This window comes from Alligator sinensis, unplaced genomic scaffold (assembly GCF_000455745.1).
Source record: "Alligator sinensis unplaced genomic scaffold, ASM45574v1 scaffold169_2, whole genome shotgun sequence".
NCBI lineage: Eukaryota > Metazoa > Chordata > Crocodylia > Alligatoridae > Alligator > Alligator sinensis.
Window position 1 is genome coordinate 671 of NW_005842077.1, and position 20,746 is coordinate 21,416.

Sequence of the window (20,746 nt, forward strand, 5' to 3'; positions counted from 1 at the left end):
CTTGCATTACCTTGCAGTGTCACATTTGCTGTCTTAAATCTTCCAGGCGCGAGTGGAAGCAAGGCAGATTAAAGAGTGGGCAAGCCAGGGGTTCTCAGGCATGGGGTACCCCTCAGGAGACCGGTTGCTCACTCAGAAAATGCCAGCTCTTGGTTTTTTTTTTGACGACAGAAAAGTAGGAGACAAGTCTTCTGTTGCAGAAAACTCAGACCGGAGCAGGTGTGAATGTTTTCAGTGACATGTGAAAACTTTAGGTTTATTTGGGAATCATGTTTCCACACCGAATATTGCTGCTGTTGTGCAGCACTCTGCAGCACCCTTGAAGGGATCTCAAGGCACCCTGGGTGAGGATCGCTGGTATATGTAATGATCTGCCAAATGTGGTTTTGTATAAGAAGAAATCAGCAAGACAGTCAGTTTGTTACCTGTATTTCGTGGTTATTTGATTTTGGTTACAAATATCCACAAAATATGTCCCTTGATTTCTCAGGCATCATTTTGTTTTGTAAGGTCAGTCCAAGAGGACTGTGGCCTTCCTTATAGTCCTTTCTTGGCCTGTTTTTCAACCCTATTCTGCAGTTCCGTTAGTGTAACAAAACATTTTCATTCCCTAAATTACGTCTCTAAAATTTAGTTCACCCTGTTTACATTTATAGCCCGCTAGAGAACACTTATTTTTTTAATGAAAAAAAATAAAGTTTAAAAACCCTTTCTTAGTGTGTAGGGAGCATAAGCATGAGTCTGAATTATGTTTTTAAACATAAAACAAGGTATTTTACTTGCAAGTTTCATATTTGTATAGCGTGCTGGCAATTGCAATGGTATTTGTGTAAGAGCTTTTTCTCCCTGTTTTTGTCTTAGCTTATGCCATCACAGAATATTCTTACAAAATTGACTGACAAGTTATAAATTAAGCGTTTGGTCACTGAAAGATGAGTGAGAGACTTTACAGGGGGAACACCTTAAATTAAGCAAGTATATCTTTGACGTTTAACACACAAAACTTGGCAAATAAGAATCAGCCAGAAGTATATAGATTCTATATAATATGTAATAGTCCTGTTTTCAAAGCAAACATTTCTTTTTAAGCTGATCCGAAATGCAAATGTACAAATGAAAGATTTGAATACCTGAATTTAAGTGTCTTAAAATGTAAACTAATTTAAGGAATAAAAAAGTAAATATAGGAAAGTTAGAAGTAGAGATTTTAAAACAGTTAAGATGCTTTCCCCTGAAAATCCAGTGTGATGCTCCATGTTTTAGGACAACTGGAGAAATAAATATATCTATTTTTTTCTCTCTTGAAGGGCACATTCCATTCTTGTTTCACATGCACAATATCCTATAGGGTATGGGGAATTATGCAAAAGAGGGGGACTATATTCTGCTTTTCAGTTATACTGTTTAGCCCTAGAAAAGTACCAGGGAATAGGCAGGAGTAACTGAGGGAAGTGTGGCCTCATGTCCTTGATTTTGCACTTTAGATTTTCAGGCATCGGTGTGAGCATAATCAAAATCATTGTAAGTAGTGCTCCGGGGAAGACAAAGTCAGTTTCAAGGTTGAAACTTGGGTCTCCTGGGTAGCATTACTTTTGATTCATCAAAGTGGCTCAAAGATAAATGAAATTAAAAAAAAATCCAATGCCACCAGGAAAAAAAGAAAGACAATTACATTTTCAAATTAGACATAGTCTTACAAGTGGATCTTGGAATTCACAAAACTAGATTTAGTTTTGATTTTCTGGTATCTAAGTGACCTTTCCATCCAGGGATATCTGGTATCTTTGATTTTTATTTGATGGTTGCTGAGAAACTGGTTTCATGCCTGATTGATTGGAGACTTAGATTGCAAAGGACTGCATGTGGTGATATGCTTGTTGGTGTAACAGTTAAGACAAATATGCTGATTATTAAGTATATCTTTTGGGGGCCTTGGGAACTGGTACATTCATAATAGAGCTGTCTTCTATAAAGTGTCAGATGTAAAAAGTATGCAGTACTTTTAACACCTAATGCAGTTTCCATCATTATTATCAGCATTTGTTTTAGCCCTGAGTCACTTACTAGAATCAGTAAAACTAAATGTTGTATGTAAGGAATAGCTATTATAATTGCATATAAAAAGTAAAAAGATTGGTTTAATGATTTTTGTTTTTGCAAGTGGAGGGGCTGGAGGGAAGGTGGGGAGGGGGGAGAAGGGATTCTTATCCCATCAGCAACCCTGAACAGATGTCTTAGTGTCAGAATCTATTGCAACACTTCCGGCTGACAGTAACCAGCTCCACCAAAGAATCTCTTTGCTGTACATTTTATGTATAAATTTAGAGTTAAATTACATGAGGCCATAAAAAGCACCTTCCCAGGCATCTTGTCCCTCCCAGAATGTATCTGCTGAAGAGAAATCTTTTTCCTGTAGATGCTGGACTAGGGCATTTGCCAGAGATTGGCCTAAGCATTGTTTACAAACAAGCTTTAAAAGTTTGACAATGATTTGACAGGTAGGCTAAGGTTTACTTCTGTGTAGGTCAACACAAGACCTATGCACTATTTAAGTGCGAGGTCTTAAACGGGACTTAAGCTCAGGCCTTGTGTTGAGCCTCTGTCCAACATTGGAAGTCATTCTAAAACCATATTTAAGGCCCTAATAAGTGCCTTGAGTCTCAGAAATGCTGAGTACCCTTAACTGTGATTGATTTTACTGAGAATTGGGGATGTATGTCTTAAATCAAAGCACATTTCTTTTGGTGTTTAAATACAGATTTAGGTGTTTTAAGCATTTATGCTTGAAAATTTTAGCTTGTGTGAACACAGCTAGATGTATGGAACAATGGTCCATTGATGACCAGCAGCATTTTTTGTTGTGCAAAGCATACAAGATCATAACTTAAGCTTAAAGCATACTATCTGCTTTCAAATGATTTTTTCCAGCTTAATTACAGTGTTTAAGGAAGTCTTTACTTATTGTTTAATACATGAATTATGCATTAAAATGAAATGCTGATCTGTCAATGTATTGGTAAAGCTAAACAAATTGGATTTCTTTATGCGAAGCTCATGTGCATTGACATTTGATTTTATATGTGATTTAAAAAAAATGCTAACAACTAATTCCATAAAACCTTGTTCTTCTCTGTTAGATTTCCAAAGTAACAAAGGCCTTGATTGTACATTTTATTCACAGCCTTGAGTTGCAGCTGTCCTATGTGAGAAGTATTTTGCTTACAGTATCTTTTAGAGTTCAGTTTACTTTCCTCCATTTAGCTACCTGGAAAGGGGCAGAGAGGGGCTGGGGAGACATGTCCCCATTTATTGCATGTTCCTTCCCAACAATTCTGTACTCGCTTTTACTCTGCAGAAAGCATCTGGCACTCACTCAGCCTTTTGCTCCCCCCAGCACCTCCAGCTAAGGTTTTTTTAACTGCCAGATGTGGGTGCACAAGCAGCGGGTAATCATGATCTTGCTTGCCTGCTTGTCACCGTTTGGGATCAAAATCTAGTTCTTCATGTTTAGTACATTTTTTAAAGCAGCATTTATGATATTAGATTAGATACAAAAATGCTTTTAACACCTTTTTATAATCTTCTCTTTGTTGTGTTGCAGCATATAAAATATTATAAAAATACCTATCATTTATTCATTTTACTTTCTTTGTATGTGTTTCTGCTAGTTATGGAGACGAAGGGATACCACAGTTATCCAGAAGGCTTAGATATGGAGAAACGGTGGAGTCAAGTTTCTCAATCTGCAGAGTACTCTTCTCTAGGTGCTGGGGAGCAGACTGATGAGAGTAATTATATGGAGATTGTAAACGTAAGCTGCATTACTGGTGCTTTTCCAAACAGTAACGCTCAAGGAAATGGTAAAGAAAAACCTGAACTACTCGCTTGCCTGCAGCAAGACAGTAATCAGCCTGGTATTTTAACCTCTGACATCAAAACTGAGTCAGACTCAAAGGAACTTTCAGCAACTGTGGCTGAATCCATGGGTTTATATATGGATTCCATACGAGATGCTGATTATACCTATGATCAACAAAATCAAGGAAGTCCAGGAAAGATATATCAAAATGTTGAGCAGCTGGTAAAGTTCTACAAGGAAAATGGCCATTGTTCCTCTCCCTTAAACAATGCGACTAGGCCATTGAGATCTTTGATGTCAGACTCTGGAAGTTCTGTGAATGGTGGTGTCATGCACACTATTATCAAAAGCCCTATAATGTGTCAAGAGAAAAGTCCTCCTGGCTGTAGTCCTCAAAACATGACTTCTTCAGTTTGTAGTCCTGCTGGAATCAACTCTGTGTCCTCAACTACTACTAACTTTGGAAATTTTGTAGTGAACAGCCCAATCAACCAGGGAACTCCTTTGTCATGCTCACCTAACATTGAAAACCGGGGCTCTATGTTGCACAGTCCTGCACATGCTAGTAATGTGGGGTCTCCACTTTCTAGTCCTATAAGTAGCATGAAATCACCAATTTCAAGCCCTCCTAGTCACTGCAGTGTGAAATCTCCAGTCTCAAGTCCTAATAATATAACTATGAGATCTTCTGTGTCCAGTCCTGCAAATATGAACTCAAGGAGCTCAATTGCCAGTCCTTCCAATGCCAATAACAGGTCCACTCTTTCTAGTCCAGCTGTTAGCACTGTGGGATCGTCTATCTGTAGCCCAGTAAACAATTCCCTAGGATTTTCTGCTGCTGGTACCCCCGGTGGACTTAGCAGAGGCCAAGATACTGTTCCTAGTCCAGAAACAAAAGACAAAGGTGCTCAAGAAATCACATTTCCTAAAATGGAGGAGATAGAGAATGCCATCTCAAACAACGGTCAGATGAATCTTGCTCAGTTTATAAAACCTGAACCAGATGGAACATTTGGTAGTGCATGTATTGGAGAAAACAGCAAAATCAATTCTGATTCTCCATTTTCAGTACCAGTAAAGCAAGAATCGGCTAAACATTCTTGTTCTGGTGCCTCCTTTAAAAGGAATCCAATGATAAATCCATTTCCATTTTCAGATGGTTCATACTTTTCTTTTATGGATGACAAAGACTATTATACCCTTTCTGGGATTTTAGGACCACCTGTTTCATCATTTGATGGCAGTTGTGAAGGCAGTGGGTTCCCAAACCCAGGCCTACCTGTGGGAATTAAACAGGAGCCTGATGATGGCAGCTATTATCAAGAGAACAGATTGCCATCCTCTGCCATTGTCGGTGTGAATTCAGGTGGACAGTCATTTCACTACAGGATTGGAGCTCAAGGCACAATATCTTTATCACGACCTGTTGCTAGAGAGCAGACTTTTCAGCATTTGAGCGCATTTCCTCCAGTCAGTACGCTAGTTGAGACGTGGAAATCACACCCTGATTTGTCATCCAGAAGAAATGATGGGTATCCAGTTCTAGAATACATTCCAGAAAATGTGTCAAGGTGAGCAATGTTTTTCCTCCTACCTAAACAATGTGTAAATAAACATGAGTTTTATTTATTTCTCACTCACAATTAGTCTCAATATTTTCATTTTAATTTCTAAGGCTGCATGCATGTTTCTTTATGAGTGCATTTCAGTGTTTATTATTAGATGTATTAGTCAGTTTCTCCATTAATCTTGCTATCTTTTTTATTCTGGGTGGATTAAAGTCAACCTGCATGCTTCACATTCAATATTTAGATATAGAACATATTGTAGTCTATTGTTGTTAGATGGGAAGTGTTAGTTTAGGTATCTTTATTTTCATAATCAGAGCTTATTTCAGTTACTCTCATGGGTTCCATTATGGATATTCTTTCTTTGTTGTTACGTTAATGCCTTGTACCTGAAATGGAATGTTGAAATAAGGGTAAAATAAAATCAAAATGATGCATTAGGGTTTTTTTTAAGTGTTCGTGGTTATAGAGTAGCATAGGTCTTTAACTGGTTAAATTTCAAACTAAGCATGAGAGCCTGTGGCAACATGTTACTTCTGTTTTCTAACTGTATGAATATTCTGGCTTACACAGAAAAATGCCTCTAGAATTCAGAAGGGTTTTAAAGACTTAAGACATTTGAAACAACTATGTGGATAATTTAATTTCCTCACTGTGAATGGAGGTGAAATATACAAGCATCATTTGGATTTTGTATTAATTTCTTGTCAGATTCGTCAGAAGTCATACTTTATTAACAGATAGATATTCATATACTTGATACTGGAAGGCAGATGTATTCAGATAAAAAAAGATGTAGACAAAGGAAAGTGTAAAAACCCTGCAAATACTTGCATCAAACTTTGATATTAGAAATCTGTTAATATTTACTATAGAACTGTGATAAATTTATAGTTTAATAAATGTATATTAACTCCATTGCATAATAACAATAACTATAATAATAATCTGCAGATATATAACACTTTTCAATGCTGAAATTAACTTGCCAAGGGATATACTGAAAGTCAAGGGAAGAAAATTCAGGTTTTTCTCATTTCCAGTGCTTTGCTCTCTTCAACAGATACATTACCTCTCTTTATGAATGTAGCATCTTCCTTTTTCTCCGTGGGGGGAAAAAAAAATCACACAATACATTTTTCTATATTTACACAATTAATGTGGGTTGTTTTTTTGGAAAACCAGTTTTGTGGATTTTTTTAATGATAACTAGAATAGGCTAGTGGTGGCTGAGAGAAAGATAGGAATTTTTAGTGGAAAGACAGAAAAATAAATATTAATATTGTCTTCTTATAACCCAGTAAACATTAGGTGAAGAAGTACCTGTTGAGTACTTTGCATCAGCGCTGTCATTTTTCAAGCTGTTTTTCACTTTTGCTTTGGCTAGTCTAAGCACATATTGTATAAAGCATATACTCTGTCAACCCAATACATATATTTTTGTAAGTGTCTCCATTTCAAATGGTTATATTCCACCGATAATACTAAACTTAGAACGATTGCTGGATGATTGATAACAGGTTTAAACTACTTTTTGAACTAGGGAGACTGAGGTATTACTGTGTTTACGTGATGATGTTTTCCTAAATTTTAATCTCTAGATAGCAGGGAAAAAAATCTCAGTGGAGTTTTGGTGAAATGTTAAAGAGAAAAGGGCCAGTGTTTCAGTCTTGTTTTCATATTGAGTTCAGTCATTTGTTCTACTGATGTTCATGACAGTAGTTGCACAAATTAAATTCTATTCGTCATGAGTTAGGGTTGTAGATGTTCATAGGGTACAATGACTTTTTTGTAGATTACATTTTATGACATGGTACACAGAGAAGTATTGGTAATTGAGCATGGTCATCAATAGTGAAATGTTTAATGACAATTTCTTACCAGGCATTTGGAAGCATGCATAGTTTTGTGAGCTGCTTGTTGCCCTTTTCACTGATAGGGCTATGGAAAAACGTAAATTGGCAGCTATTTCGAAATGTGAGGGAGAGCTGCTCCTTGGGACTGTGCATCAGTTTTTATCTGCATGACCCTGTAGATATACACTTCTATTAAAACTGCTCCAGCATCAACCCTGTCTCATCCAGGGTAAAAGTTAGGCCAGATTTACTTATTTTACAGATTCATAGATTCATAGTTGTTAGGGCTAGAACAGACCTCAACAGATCATCGAGTCCGACCCCCTGCATAGGCAGGAAAGAGGGCTGGGTTCAGATGACCCCAGCCAGAGTCATTTGTGTCACTATGGCTAGATAAAGACATTCAAAAAGCTTGAGGCGGAATCAATCTAAGTTATGCAGTTTTCTGTAAGTGGTGTGGTTTAGATTGCTAATGAACAGAATACACATTTGCCCTTTGGTGAGGGAACAAATCTTAGATCAGGTTCCACCATTTTTAAATCAGTTGGTGTGCCAAACTTGTGTTCCATTATGGGTATAGACTGATTTTGTGTGACAAACTTCTGTTCTGTTATGGGTACAGACAGGTTTCTGATCACGTATACTGGTAAAAGTGTAATGTCTGTATTTGGCCTGTAAGCTCAGCCAGACTTGATAATAACAGCCTAACAGCAGGGGTGTGCAAAACGGGATGTATTCGATTCAGTTTCGGATTCAGCCCAGATCAGGGACAGTGATTCAAGTCGTTGATTTGGATCACTGTCCCGATTTTGATTCAGCTGAATCTGAATCTGAAGATTCAGTGCTGATTCAGACAATCAGTGATTCAGCCATAGACACAGCTTTAAATATTTTTTCTACAAACCTCGAGGTAGCAGGGGCAGCTCGTGAATGCTGCGATGCTGGGGCAGATAGAGTGTCCCACAGGAGCGTGCTCCCCCCCCCCCGCATGCTCAGTGGCGGACCTGGAAGTGGACCAGAAGTACTTCTGGCTTGGCGATCAGCCGTGGGGGGACCCCACGTGCCTCTCCAGACCCAGGAGGCACCAGTCAGTGAGCGGGAGGGGTCTGCCATGTGCTCCCTAGCAGACCTGGAAGTAGACCAGAAATGCTTCTGGTCCACTTGGGTCCACTGCTGAGCATGCTGGGGATGCTCCATCTGCCCCAGAATCTCAACATTCATGAGCCGCCTGGTACCTTGAAGTATGTAGAAAAAAAGCTGTGGCTATGAACAGCAGCATTGCAGCAATCGCAGCAATCATCGAATCTCTCCAAATCAATTCAGACAGTTCCGATTCGATTTGGAGAGATTAAAGGGTCTCCTGATTCGACTTGGATTTGGAGATTCAGCCGCTGAATCGGGTCGAATCTCCGCTGAATCGAATCAGTGATCGAAACTTTGCCCAGCCCTACCTAACAGCTGCTAAATTCTACCAAGCTGCAGCTCCCCATCCCCTTTTGAAGCAGGTACAAATGTACGTTTATCCATTTCCTAGCTCTACCCCATATTTGTCTCATATTTAGAACAACGAACCTTTAAAGCAGCAGCATCAGACTATAAACTCTCTAGAATACTACTTTTCTCACCTTTACGTTCTACCTTGATGCATTGTTGGTGTTTGTGGTAATATTACTGTGCATGGTCAATACCCTAAAATTTATGTCAAATTTACTGCTCCACCTGTGTGGAGCCCCAGGGTCTTATGGCCTCAACTATGTACTATATATTTCATAATCAGGGCATATATCATTATTTCCACTGCATAACTATTGTATTATTAAAACAGGAATGCTGTTAAGTTGCTTGATACAGCGTCATACTTACAGTTGCAACTGGAGTCCCATCCCATTATGAGCCTAATTTACAATCCCCCTCTGCACCCCTCCCCTTCCCTGCCCCGTTTCTATAATTTGAGGGGAATAAGTCTCTTATTGGTTTCATAATTTTTGGATGGAGAAAACTGTATTTTTTTTTTACCCAGTTGGAAATACATTTCAGAAGTAATTTTAGCCTTATGTATTAATAATAATTTCATATCTCATTTTAAAGGACAATATATTCCTTGAATACCCTTAACTCAGAAATGGGTTGTGGTTTTATATAAAGCTTATAATACAGTTTTCTTCATATTGGTTAGTTGAGATTATTATTTTTTTAAAATCCTTAGAGATAGGAATCTGTTTCCTATAGAGAAATGAATCCTCTCTTTTCAGTACCAAATGACATCTGTTCAAATGTCTTAATGTACTGAAGAGACATGTCATAAAGACTTTACATAAGGTATCTCATATTTTAGAAACTTCATTCTTGATAATGAGTGTCAAACTCAACCTCTGGGTTGACTCTGTCTGGGTCCCTGCTGACAATACTCAATGCCCTAATATATTTTTCAGCCACCCCACTAGAGCATGCTACTGCCATTATAAAAGCCTGATATCACTTCACTATTCTTGTGTTAGATTTCAATTTCAACATCTTACCTCTGACACTTCATCTACGTACCAAATACCTAGAAACCTGGAAAGACACTGAATGTCTGGGAATGGAGTAGAGTTTAATTTTGTATTTTAGAATAAATATTGATAATAATATTAATGAGAATGAATATTCCTTTTCTTTTAAAAGATCACCTTCTCTGAAGCTGAGCTTTCCCAAGTCCGTTATTACTGTACTGCTAACTAGATCTAATCAATATTATTCAGTCTATCAGGTTCTTACCACATTGTTGATTGTGGCTGGTCCCAGCCATTATCAGGAATATTCTGTCTTTCTTATAGTTGCTTTGTTACTTGTCACCTAGAATTGTGGCTTTTTTATGTTAGTGGGAAGCACTTATTATTTATAGAAGTAATACTCAATATGTTTGAGGAGAGGATAGTTTTCCATGCAAAAATACATTCTCCTTGGAATCTTGTTCTTATGCTAATATGTGTGGATAACATGTCACTTTCTTTTAAAATTAGGTGTATAAAATCTGTTTCAGCTTCACAAATTTAGGTATTTCTTTCATGATGAGTGGCATCTTTAAATAAATGTCAGGGTGGCTTGTAAACTAAGACATAGCAAAGTAAGGTTTAAAACCAGTCAGGTATGTTTGGCTTTGTGATTTTATTGACAGAAATTTAAGTTGAGAATCAAAATAAGACATTTTTTAAAGGTGATTGTTCATCTGAGGCAAGATACAGTTCCAAGACCTATGTTCATGCCAGCTGTTTAATTTTCAAAACGCTCTGGGAAAATGTCATAGCAGCTTGAAACAACAGTAAAATTGAGGAGGATGACCTTTCTTCTGCTTTAACGCTTAGCTGAGGCTTTTTCTGCAAATGTTCTTTTTTCCCAGAAGTTCCCAGAAAACCTCACACATATAAGCTCTATTTCTTATTCTTCTCAGCCATTTTCATGGAAATAGGTCATTTCTATAGGTTTTAGTAAGGGTTTGCATTAACAGCAATATGAATGGTATTAAAATTTACCTATTGGTGCAGGTCATCTCCTCCATAGTAAACCCTTATTTTATCTTTGTGATGCCCCTTCTACATCCTAGTGGGTATTAGGGATTTATTTGTCCTATCCTCATCTTAAAGGCTATGAGATTTATCCTCTGTGCCAGCGGATCCTGTGATATAATAGTCCGTTTTAGCTATGCTACCATGGATCTCTCTAGATTGTCATTGTGTGTTTGTGGGAATGAAACAGGAGACTGCAGGCAAGCAAATATAGTCTCAGTTTGCATTATCTTTACCAAGGTGCCCTTCTCAAGCTAGGAAGAGAACTGTGTACCTCCACTCCTTGTTCACTCACTTCTCTATGCTCTGTAAAGTTTATATTCCTTTCTCTACTGTAGGGGTGTTGAAGTGGCTTGGTCCCTCTGTGGGATTGCCCACAGGCTGGATCCGGACCCACCTCTGGTGGCAGGACAAGTGGAATCAGGGAACTGTGGTTGATGCAGCTGTCACTCACCTCCAGACACTGACATGTATCCCCAACAAGGCTCCATACCCTGGATGTCAGCAAAGGAGTCTGGCCCTGCTTGCCAGACCCCCAAATCCCCCGGCTCCTCCCAAGGGCCTTATGTACCAGATGATATGGCTCTGGAGGCCAGATCTGCTTTCCTTTAAGATTGTGGTACCATGGAAATAGCTGCAAGAGTGGAAAGATTTATGTGCACCTCTTCCCATGGGCTTGAGAGGAATAATGTGGGTCATTTACTTAGATTTGTGATTCAAATAGGTACTTATTCAGAAAGTTGACAAAAGAGAATTACTCATTTGATTTTTATTCCTAGTGGTAGAGGAATAATTTTGTTCAATGCCATTCCAAGATGGTTTTAACATTCTTTTTTCCATATTGTTGTGGGCAGTTTTGTAGAGAGAATGCTCTCATGGTTTGAGTACCTAAATTTTCAATGAATAATTCTGGTTATAATGTGAAGTCACAATATTCCAAATATTTTGTAAATAAACTTTATTATGTTACCTCCAGTATTCACCTAGCAAATAATGTCTAAGACAGAGATAAAGGTCTGGTAAATATTATTTCTAAAATATATGATCACCTTTGCCTCCAACTTCATGGAAAAGTACCTAGCTATTATAAATTTCTCTCCATAGTGCACAGTTTCTCTCTAAATATTATTTTGTAAAGTATTTTCCAAAGTAACAATTCTTTCCTATTTTTAGTTAATTTTAAACATAATTTTCGCTTCTTGCAAATGCTAAATGAAAGAGAATCTTTTTTAGTTTATGTATTTATCATACTGTTTTCCAGCAATTCTTTGTGTAGCCCTAATAAAGCAGCAGTTTCTGTGCATTTTACTACTACTAGTATAAGCGTAAATTAATTTAATCAGTTTACATAACATGGGAGGTCCAGTGCTTAGCTGTACCTGTTTAATACTTCACATTTTTTTTAGTGGTGGGGCTTTTTTTCTTAATTCACAAGCATCATTTTTGCACAATTTTAAAATACTCTTAAAATTTGATTCAATGCTTAATTCCTAGTGAAATAGAATTGAGATACATAATATAACTTAAAATCATTGCAGCATCAAAAACTGCCCATGAAAAATCCATATACAGAAAAGTATGTACATAATGAGGCAGTCTTTGTAATTTATACACTGTGGTTCTTCATTTTTAAATATGTTTATCCACAACATTGGCTTCTTTCTTTATTTTAATAATTTCAATATTGTTTCTATGTGGAAAATCTTGAGATCATCAAGTTCATGTGCTGTTGAACATTTACAATGGAAACATACCAACTCAGACTACCAAATTTTGTGAATTAGTGACAAATCAGAAAAACAGATTAAAAATAAACTAAGATGTTGAAACTTGAAACTTCAGTTAATGAATTCTGGCCACTATAATTATTAGTAACAAGGCATCTCTACAATGTCTACAATTAAATACTTGCTGAGCAGTATAAAGATAGCATATTTTTTATGTACAGATTCTAAAGTACACAGATTTGAGATATTTAGAATTGTAAAATTGTATTGAAAGTGTAAGTTGATCCAGCAGTTTAATGAAGACTGGAAGTTTGTGATTTTAAAAAATATGTATGGTATAAATAGTTGCAGTTATATATATTCACTGTAAGTATAGTTGGTTTATTAAAAATTAGAAAAGATTAGAAGTAAATTTGCATATAAGTGTTGATTATTGCAATCGGCAGAGTAACAGGCAGTATTCAGATTGTCTACAGACTCAATAAACTGTCCCTGTTCAACAAAGCACTTAACTTTAATGGATCTTAAGTGTGCCTTTATGTGCTTTGTTGAATAGGGGTGAATTGAAATATGTGCCTTAGAACTAAATCCTATTTTATGCAATTTCAAACCCTCTCTGGGTGAGTGGGAAGGGATGTGGGGGGGAGGGGGCAGGTGGCAGGTATGTATACAGGGTGATCCTACTCTGCTAGAGGTGGAAATACAATCCTAAGTGTGTGTGAGTGCCAAAAAAAATGCAGTTACAGGATGTAGCCCTTACTGTTCTGTTGGGTTGGCTCTGACTAACGATTACTATTGAATGTAGGCAGGGTATCACTTTTTTATTTGTTCTTGCCAGGTGTGCTTTTAAAATGAAAAAAAAAAACCCTGTAAATTCTTCTCTCTTGAAATAGTGAAAACTTTTGTCTCTTGGTATAATAATAGGCTGATTTAAATCAAAATACCCAGGAAAATTGTTTTTTAATAATGTCTTAAGATTTTAAGTCTAAGAACTCCGAAATCAGGAAATTCCAGTGTTATGGGTACACATCCAGCTATAACTTGTCTTTAAGTAAATATACATTTTTAATATGGGTAAATAAGAGTGATGGAAGTAAGTAAAACATTGAAATGAAAACAGGATGGCCTAACAGAAGTTAGACTTACCTAATGCGATTCATTTTCTTGAGCATTCTCACATGCATCTGGTTGTTTCATGATCCTTCAAGAGAGAATGTGGCAGCTCTGCACATAATTTGACAATGGTAGTCATCATGTGGACTTTTAAAAAAATACTGTAAGCAGATGATTGTGTGATTTGCCTCACTGCCAGCTGAATGCTACACAAAGCTTGGGAGGCGCTCCCCAGTTAAATCTACACTAAAATCCCATCTTTTCATTTCCTAAGGGAAACATATTGGTTCCACTGCTGGGAGACCACTTGAAGAAAAAGGTGTTTTTTTTCCCCTATGGGACAGAGGAATGGACCACAGCATAGTCATTTGAAGTTCATATTGGGAATGAAGAAAAATCTATTCACTTGCCACTTACTAGAATTCAGTTTAAATAATGCTCAGAACTTTGGAAACAATCTTCACCAAGCTCTTCACACCTTAAGTCTCCTTACCTTGTTTCTGAGAGCACCGTATACCTCTGCTCGTAGCCTTGAACTTAATCAGTTCAAAGCTGCTTTTTTCAAACCGTAAATTTGATGGCTTCTAGTCAATTTTACCAATTATCCAGTTAGAGTTCAATGACGTTACAAAAGAGACAGTAGAGCTAAAGAGTCCCTCTACATATTTAAGCAGTTTATGCCCTTAACTGATATGCAGAAAACTGATGTCTGTTACAATATAAGAAATAGAATTTAGGATTGGTTTTATTTTATTCAGTTTAGTGAAATATGTACTATCCAATAAATTCATAAGTGTATTTCACAGGAAGTTCTACTAATTATGAGATTGCCAGGGAAATAGAAGAATTAACTAACTTTATTCTAAAGTTGTCAAATAAATTTACAAATTGACTTTACAAATAATCAAACAGCGTGTTCTCTAAATAATGTGATCTGAGTTTTTGGCTTGTTTTGAGGATGTTTTTGAAGAATTTATTGTGGGAATTAAAGAGGAAATTATGCACTAAAGAAAGATATTTTTATTATAAAAATTGTTAATGTGGTTCTCAGTGATTATGAGCTTAGATGGAAAGCTCCACAATTCCTTTGGCTACATATGTTTTGGCAAGATACTGCTTCTTTTTTGAGTTATAGCAGAAGTTCCCAGACTGTAGGTAGGTCACAAGAGACTAACTAGCAATTGAATTTTATTTCTTTATCTTAAACTATGAATTAAGCTTCTGCAATTACATTAAAATGTGTTGTTAACTGTTTACTAAATTAAGCATCTGTAAATCGACAATCCATAAAATCCAGTATTACATCCTTTATTTGAGGAAAAACTATTATAAATTAAATGTTAGATTTGAGGGAAACAAGATTTGTACTTAAAGGTGTGTGTGTATATAATTTAATTGTTAACTAAAAAAATTGTAAATTACCCTTGAACTGCAATATTTGAACAGAAACTGCAATTAGAATTAGCTATAAAGCTTTCCGTTGAGATGCTTTTTATGTATTCTAAGATTTACATGGACCTTAGTTACTAGGGTCAGTGAAAATTAACAGTAGATCGAAGAGTTATTTAGTCCTCAGGATAAGGCCGATCTTAAGCTAACTGGTGAATGTTTGGGTTCTTTTTATCATTCCACAAGTTTATATTATTACTTCTGAACAGTACTTCTTTTTACTCCCAAATAGAGACATAACTAGTTTTGAATGCGCTTTCAAAAAAATTGAAATGGCACGTCAGGCTTCACCACATTACTTTTCTTCCTCTTTCCCAGTATTATCACACCATAGATTCACAGAAGTTTAGGGCTGGAAGGGACCTTGTGAAGTCATTGGGTCCAGCCTCCCCTGCTCTAGGCAGGAAAGACTGCTGGGGTCAAAAAACCCCAGCAAGGTGTGCGTCCAGTCTCCTTTTGAAGATCTCCAGGGAAGGTGCCTGCACTACCCACGTTGGGAGTCTATTCCAGTCTGGTCACACGAACTGCGACAAAGTTTTTCCTTATATCCAATATGAAACCTTCTTCTAGGAGTTTATGAGCATTGTTCCTGGTTTTCCCCTGGAAATAGTTCGCCTAGCCCCTGATGTTCTCCCATGATATATTTGTAAGCTGCCACCAAATCCCCCCGAAGCCTTCTCTTGTCTAGGCTGAACAGTCCCATATCTGTCAGCCTTTCGTCATATTGCTTGCTCTTCAGGCCAAGTCATGACTGAGATCTCTTAGCCTAAGATTTTTTTAAAAAGTAAGTTCTGCCTGACAGGACATGCATGTTCAGGTATTTGACAGTTGCGAAAAAGTCAACCTCTCCCTACCCCATGCCCCCCATCCCAATTTATGCACATTCATTTCAGTTTCAAAATTCAACCTTGAATATGCCCCCCAAAATGTATGCCCCTCCCTCTATTGCTCAGGGAGGAAAATCACATACTTCCCTGGCTATGGGAATCATCTGTCCCTCTGTTCTTCTTTCCAATTTATTATTGACTTGTTTCCCTCCTTTGTTATCTTAACACCCTAGACAGATTCTTACTTCATGCTACTTCACAGACAATTTTCCCCAGTCTACCCCACTCATTAGATCTCTATATTTTTTGTGTAAAAACTATGCCAAGTCATTAGCGTTGGCATCTTTACATGTCCTATTATCCTCGTTTTTCATTTCTATCCACTCTTACTGCAGTATTCATTTGCTTCTTTCTGCTCCACACATGTGTGCCCAAGCCACCCTGCTAACTCCAGCACTTGCATCTGCACACACATACCGGTGTTCAGTCTTACATGTGAGTCTCAGCATCCACCTTTACCACACCAGTATGAAGTATGCATTTTGGCAAGGAGATGTTTATCTCTATGTTCCATGAGGCAGCAAAGCTTTATTTGCAAATGATGGAGGATCTTAGCAGTGCTCTTTTATCCTCTGAAGTACCTGGCGGCAAGTGTGTAGAGTTAGGAGGTAGTATATTGCTGACGACAGAGCAGGCAGGAACTTGTGGTCTGGGCTCTACTGCTTCTGTCTGTTTCTCTCTCATCCTTGATCAAAGTTCAGTGCCGAGATTCAGCCAGGCAGTAAGAAAAGAGTCCAGATCAAAACTCTCTTTTGCTGGCTCGGCACTTCAGAAATGGGATTGGCAGAATCCCCAAGTTGTGCACATATCTCATGCAGTACGTACAAGTACGTACAGACTATTAAATTGAAAACCACTGAATACCAGAAAAATCAAGAAGTTCATACTTTAAAAAAATATTTCTGGTTATGTAGAGTTGTAAGCTGATGTGATTCTCTTTTTTTAAGTTTTGCGAAGTTGAAGTGTTTTAATTTAACAGGGAGATTCTGCTGTCATGGAAGTGAATAGAAATTTTGCATTTGGTTTACACTGTGAGTAGGATTGGCCTCAATAAATACAGTTTTAAGTTAGTGATGTTGTTAATTTTGATGTTTAAAAAATACCTGCACATTGGTTTGGAGTTGCAAAAGTGTTGTCATAAATATTTTGAGTGTTTAGAGTTGACTTAACAGAAAAGGGCTTGCATATTTTGTTTAGGAATAACTTTTGGTAAGAATTGTATCTCTTGAAATTTCTACACTTTTTTACAGACGGTTAAGGGCTCTGGATCCAAGTTCTTCATATTTGTTAGGACAACATGTAATCTAGTAAACTAGGAATTAATTGTAGTTTAATAGTCTTGTTTCCAAATAAAGTTTTTATCACTGTTTTTACCCTCTGTTGTCACTGTATTATCATACCATCAGTATCACAAAGATTAACTCTTTGTGACATGTTATAATAAGCAAGTAATCTTAAAGGTAAATTATCCAGGGACAACATGAATGTGAATTTTAGTTGCCTAAAAAGAAAATATGGTTATTACAATTAATTAGCACCTGGGTTGTTTTTTTGTTTGTTTGTTTTTAAGATTAAGCCCTGTTGTAAGTTTTGCCTGCTTCATTGAAGGAAAATTGGATCTGCACTAAAAAATCATGCTTGTACTAACTGACCAAGTCAGTTGTAAGCTGAAATAAAAATTAACCTCTCAATTCAGTTTTTTTGTTTTTTGTTTTTGTGTTTTGATTTTGTAAATAATATCAAATGAAGCTTGCACCTCATTGCGAATGAGGAGAAATACGAGCATATGTGCACTTCTCTGAACATTCAGCACAGGCTACCAAGATAGCTATTTATTTAGCTTTAATGCTGGCCTTCTAAAGAACCTCCTGCAAAAGGGTTGTGTTGTTTTGTAGGCTCATTTTACACATGGTGGTCAGTCATTGGGCTCCAAGTATCAAAACACAGGACAGAGGCAGAAAGTAATTAATATTGTCCATAGCAGTATTTTAGTAGTCCTGGGCTGCTAAACAATAATCTTTTCTAGGTTTTTTTGATAATATTTTATCTGAATACTATATTCTCAGTTCTTTCCTTTACTCCCCTGTTTTGCTGCTGCAGTTTTGTGGAGTTATCATTGCAGGTGGTACCAAAATTTTCTTTTTTTAAAATGATAAAGAATCTATCTAAATAGTGGTCCACATACCTCTTTGAATGGCAGTGTTGAAATTTATGACTTGTACCAGTGCTGCAGTCATCTTTTGATACCGTTTTATGCTTCTTTTGCCAATTTTTCTTATCTTAATAAACGTTTAAGATAGAATATAAGTCATGTTATTGTATAACCAATTAGTTAAGTAATAGTGAAGCTGAATAATCAGGTAATCTTATATCTGGGCAGCAGAATGGAAACATATTAATTCAAAGCAATGCAAATTAAAAGCACCATCTTTATGTTTTGAAATTTTACAATTTTTTCCCTTCCTTATTGTTTATATTGGAGTGAGATTACATTTTTAAATGTGGTTGATACCAAAATTTAGAGTTTGAAGTGCAGACAGTCTCTGCAATTGATTTGAGTAGTTCTCTAGATAAAGCAGTGATCTTTTCAGAAGTGTTTTTTAATCTCATTTCGCTTCACAATCACAATTCCAGGACATACAAGAAAAGGGCTAGAAGATAAGGTTTGTTAGCAAAGGCCACTGTCCTCAGGAAGAGGTGAGCTCAGATTGCTTGCCCAAGTCAGAATTTTCATGCGCAATAGTAGATCTAGGAATGGGGCAATGGGGTACGGCCCTTTCACTAAGGCTGTGCTGTACATGCAGAGCCAGCTCTGAGCTCACAGCTCAATCAACATGGGCTCCTGCCGGAGTGATGCATGAGCAATGAGCTCTTGAGCTGACCACCTGACCAGATCAAGGTCAGAACCCCTGCTTTCACATGACTCCAGAGCCCAGGAGGTGAGCACTGCTGCCATTCTCCCTTTCTCCTTCCTCCCCTCCCTGCTGAATTCAGTAGCAGGGGAAAGGAGACAACATCAGCAGAAGGCATCAGCACTCATGCACAAGCAGGGGCTTCAGCCAGACCCTGAGCTAAGAGATCACGTGCAGCCCAGGCAAAAGTTATGACCACACTGTTACCCCCCAACTCCCCCTCCCCTGCCAGATCTGCCCCTGTGTACTCACACATCCGTACAGTGCATTCCTCTGATTTGGATGCACACATTGAATGATGTGATCATATAAGCCAGGTCCTTCTGAAACCTTGTTTTATGGTCTAAAACAGTTTACTCTGGCAACATCTTGCCTTTAAAAATCAATTCTGGTTTGTATACTTAGCTCTTTATTAATACTGTTATAAATAATAAAGTGATAAAGCAAATATTTTAAGATTAGACTGTTTTTACCATGGAAGGAAAGCTGTTGATCTGATTAGATCACTTTCTTATCTGAAACACATCAGATGTAAAGTTGGAAGTGAAAGTTGGCCTCCTGTCTCATTTTCTTGTAAATGTTACCAACCTGGGAATTGGTTAGGATTCGCTCTTGATTGCGCTTTGGGGACTGCAGTTACCTTTTAGTCTCAGGAGAAGGGTTCATGAAGGCAGTGATCTTTTTGTCTCAGGAGAAGGGTTCAATGTGATTTAGTTCAAAAGTGATTTTAAGTTTGGTGATCTTAGCCTGTCATGCTGTAAGCTTGTCTGGGAGACCATCACAGCATTGAACACAAGTGTCAATCATTTCTGAAGACTTGATTAGCAGGGACAGTGTAGATTAAGAGTAAGGTGGGTGGCAAATTTGTTCTTATTCTACCAATACTATACATGAGCTGTCAATTCCATTACTGTGACTAAATCAATTTGTGCTACAAAGTACAGTATGTTTAAAGCAATTAGTGAACTGTTCCTCTAATGTTAGGTTTAAATATACTTTTGCAAATTGCTGGATCTAATTTTGTAAATTTTCAAAATTATTTTGTTAAGTTATAAATAGACTTTACAGGGGGCCTTATCCTGTGAGGTGTGAGCATTTCCTCAGAGAAATTAGAGTTGCATTTGAAGGCAGTGAGAACTATGGATGTTTTGCATACTTCAAAACACTATTTTGGCTTCTTGGCCAAGTGATGGTCATTCAGGTCATTGCAGTAGGTCACTTTCCACATTCTGAGAGAGATTGAGGTTGTGGACATAATGTGTTTTTTGTTTGTTTGTTTTTTGTTTTTGTTTTGTTTTGTTTTTTTTAACAATATGTAAATAGATACACTATTATGTCCATGAATCCTAATAGTCTTCCATTGGAGAGCTCACCTGTCTAGACTGTTCCAGAGAAGATGCATTCACCCCAGGATTCTTCCCTCCTTCTCCTCCTCTCCAGCCCCATACTCCATATGGGGAAGATGCAGCACCAGGGGCAGTGACAGAAGTATGCATTTGTTTGAATAGGGGTGCCAGTGCAGAACTCAGAACTACTTCATCGATGCTCTGCAGCCCTGAAGAAGATTCTGTTCTTCTCTTCCCCCATGGACCTCCTCAGTTTACAGTCTGTTTACTCATGTAGCAGTTTGGGGGGATTTGCACCTTGGTTCGTTTTTTTAACACCAAAGCTTTTTTAAGTTAATTATTAAAAACAAGTATTGGTCAATAAGCATTCTTTAAGGATTATAAAAAGTTACCAAACATGACTAACTTGTCAAAGCTTTACACCCAGCCTTTATCATAGACTGGCATGCAATAAAATCTGTGAGGTAAAACAACATTTCAGCAG

At 37.3% G+C, this 20,746-nt stretch overlaps 1 protein-coding gene across 9 annotated transcripts in view; it reads left to right on the forward strand.

The window, feature by feature from the left end:
- The window catches only part of NR3C2 (nuclear receptor subfamily 3 group C member 2), a 321,566-nt gene that overhangs the window by 624 nt on the left and 300,196 nt on the right, over positions 1–20,746 (forward strand). For 5 of the 9 annotated variants that reach the window (XR_003094089.1, XM_025204306.1, XM_025204304.1 and 2 more), the window contains exon 2: positions 3,669–5,430. Coding sequence is in view for 8 of the 9 variants with exons in the window: in XM_025204306.1 (XP_025060091.1) it covers positions 3,669–5,430 (1,762 nt within the window). In the remaining variant the exon portion in view is untranslated. Of the gene's footprint in view, positions 1–16; positions 345–861; positions 972–2,874; positions 3,204–3,668; positions 5,431–20,746 lie in introns of those variants that run through there. The other 4 variants (XM_025204303.1, XM_025204301.1, XM_025204302.1 and 1 more) reach the window with 4 other exon arrangements.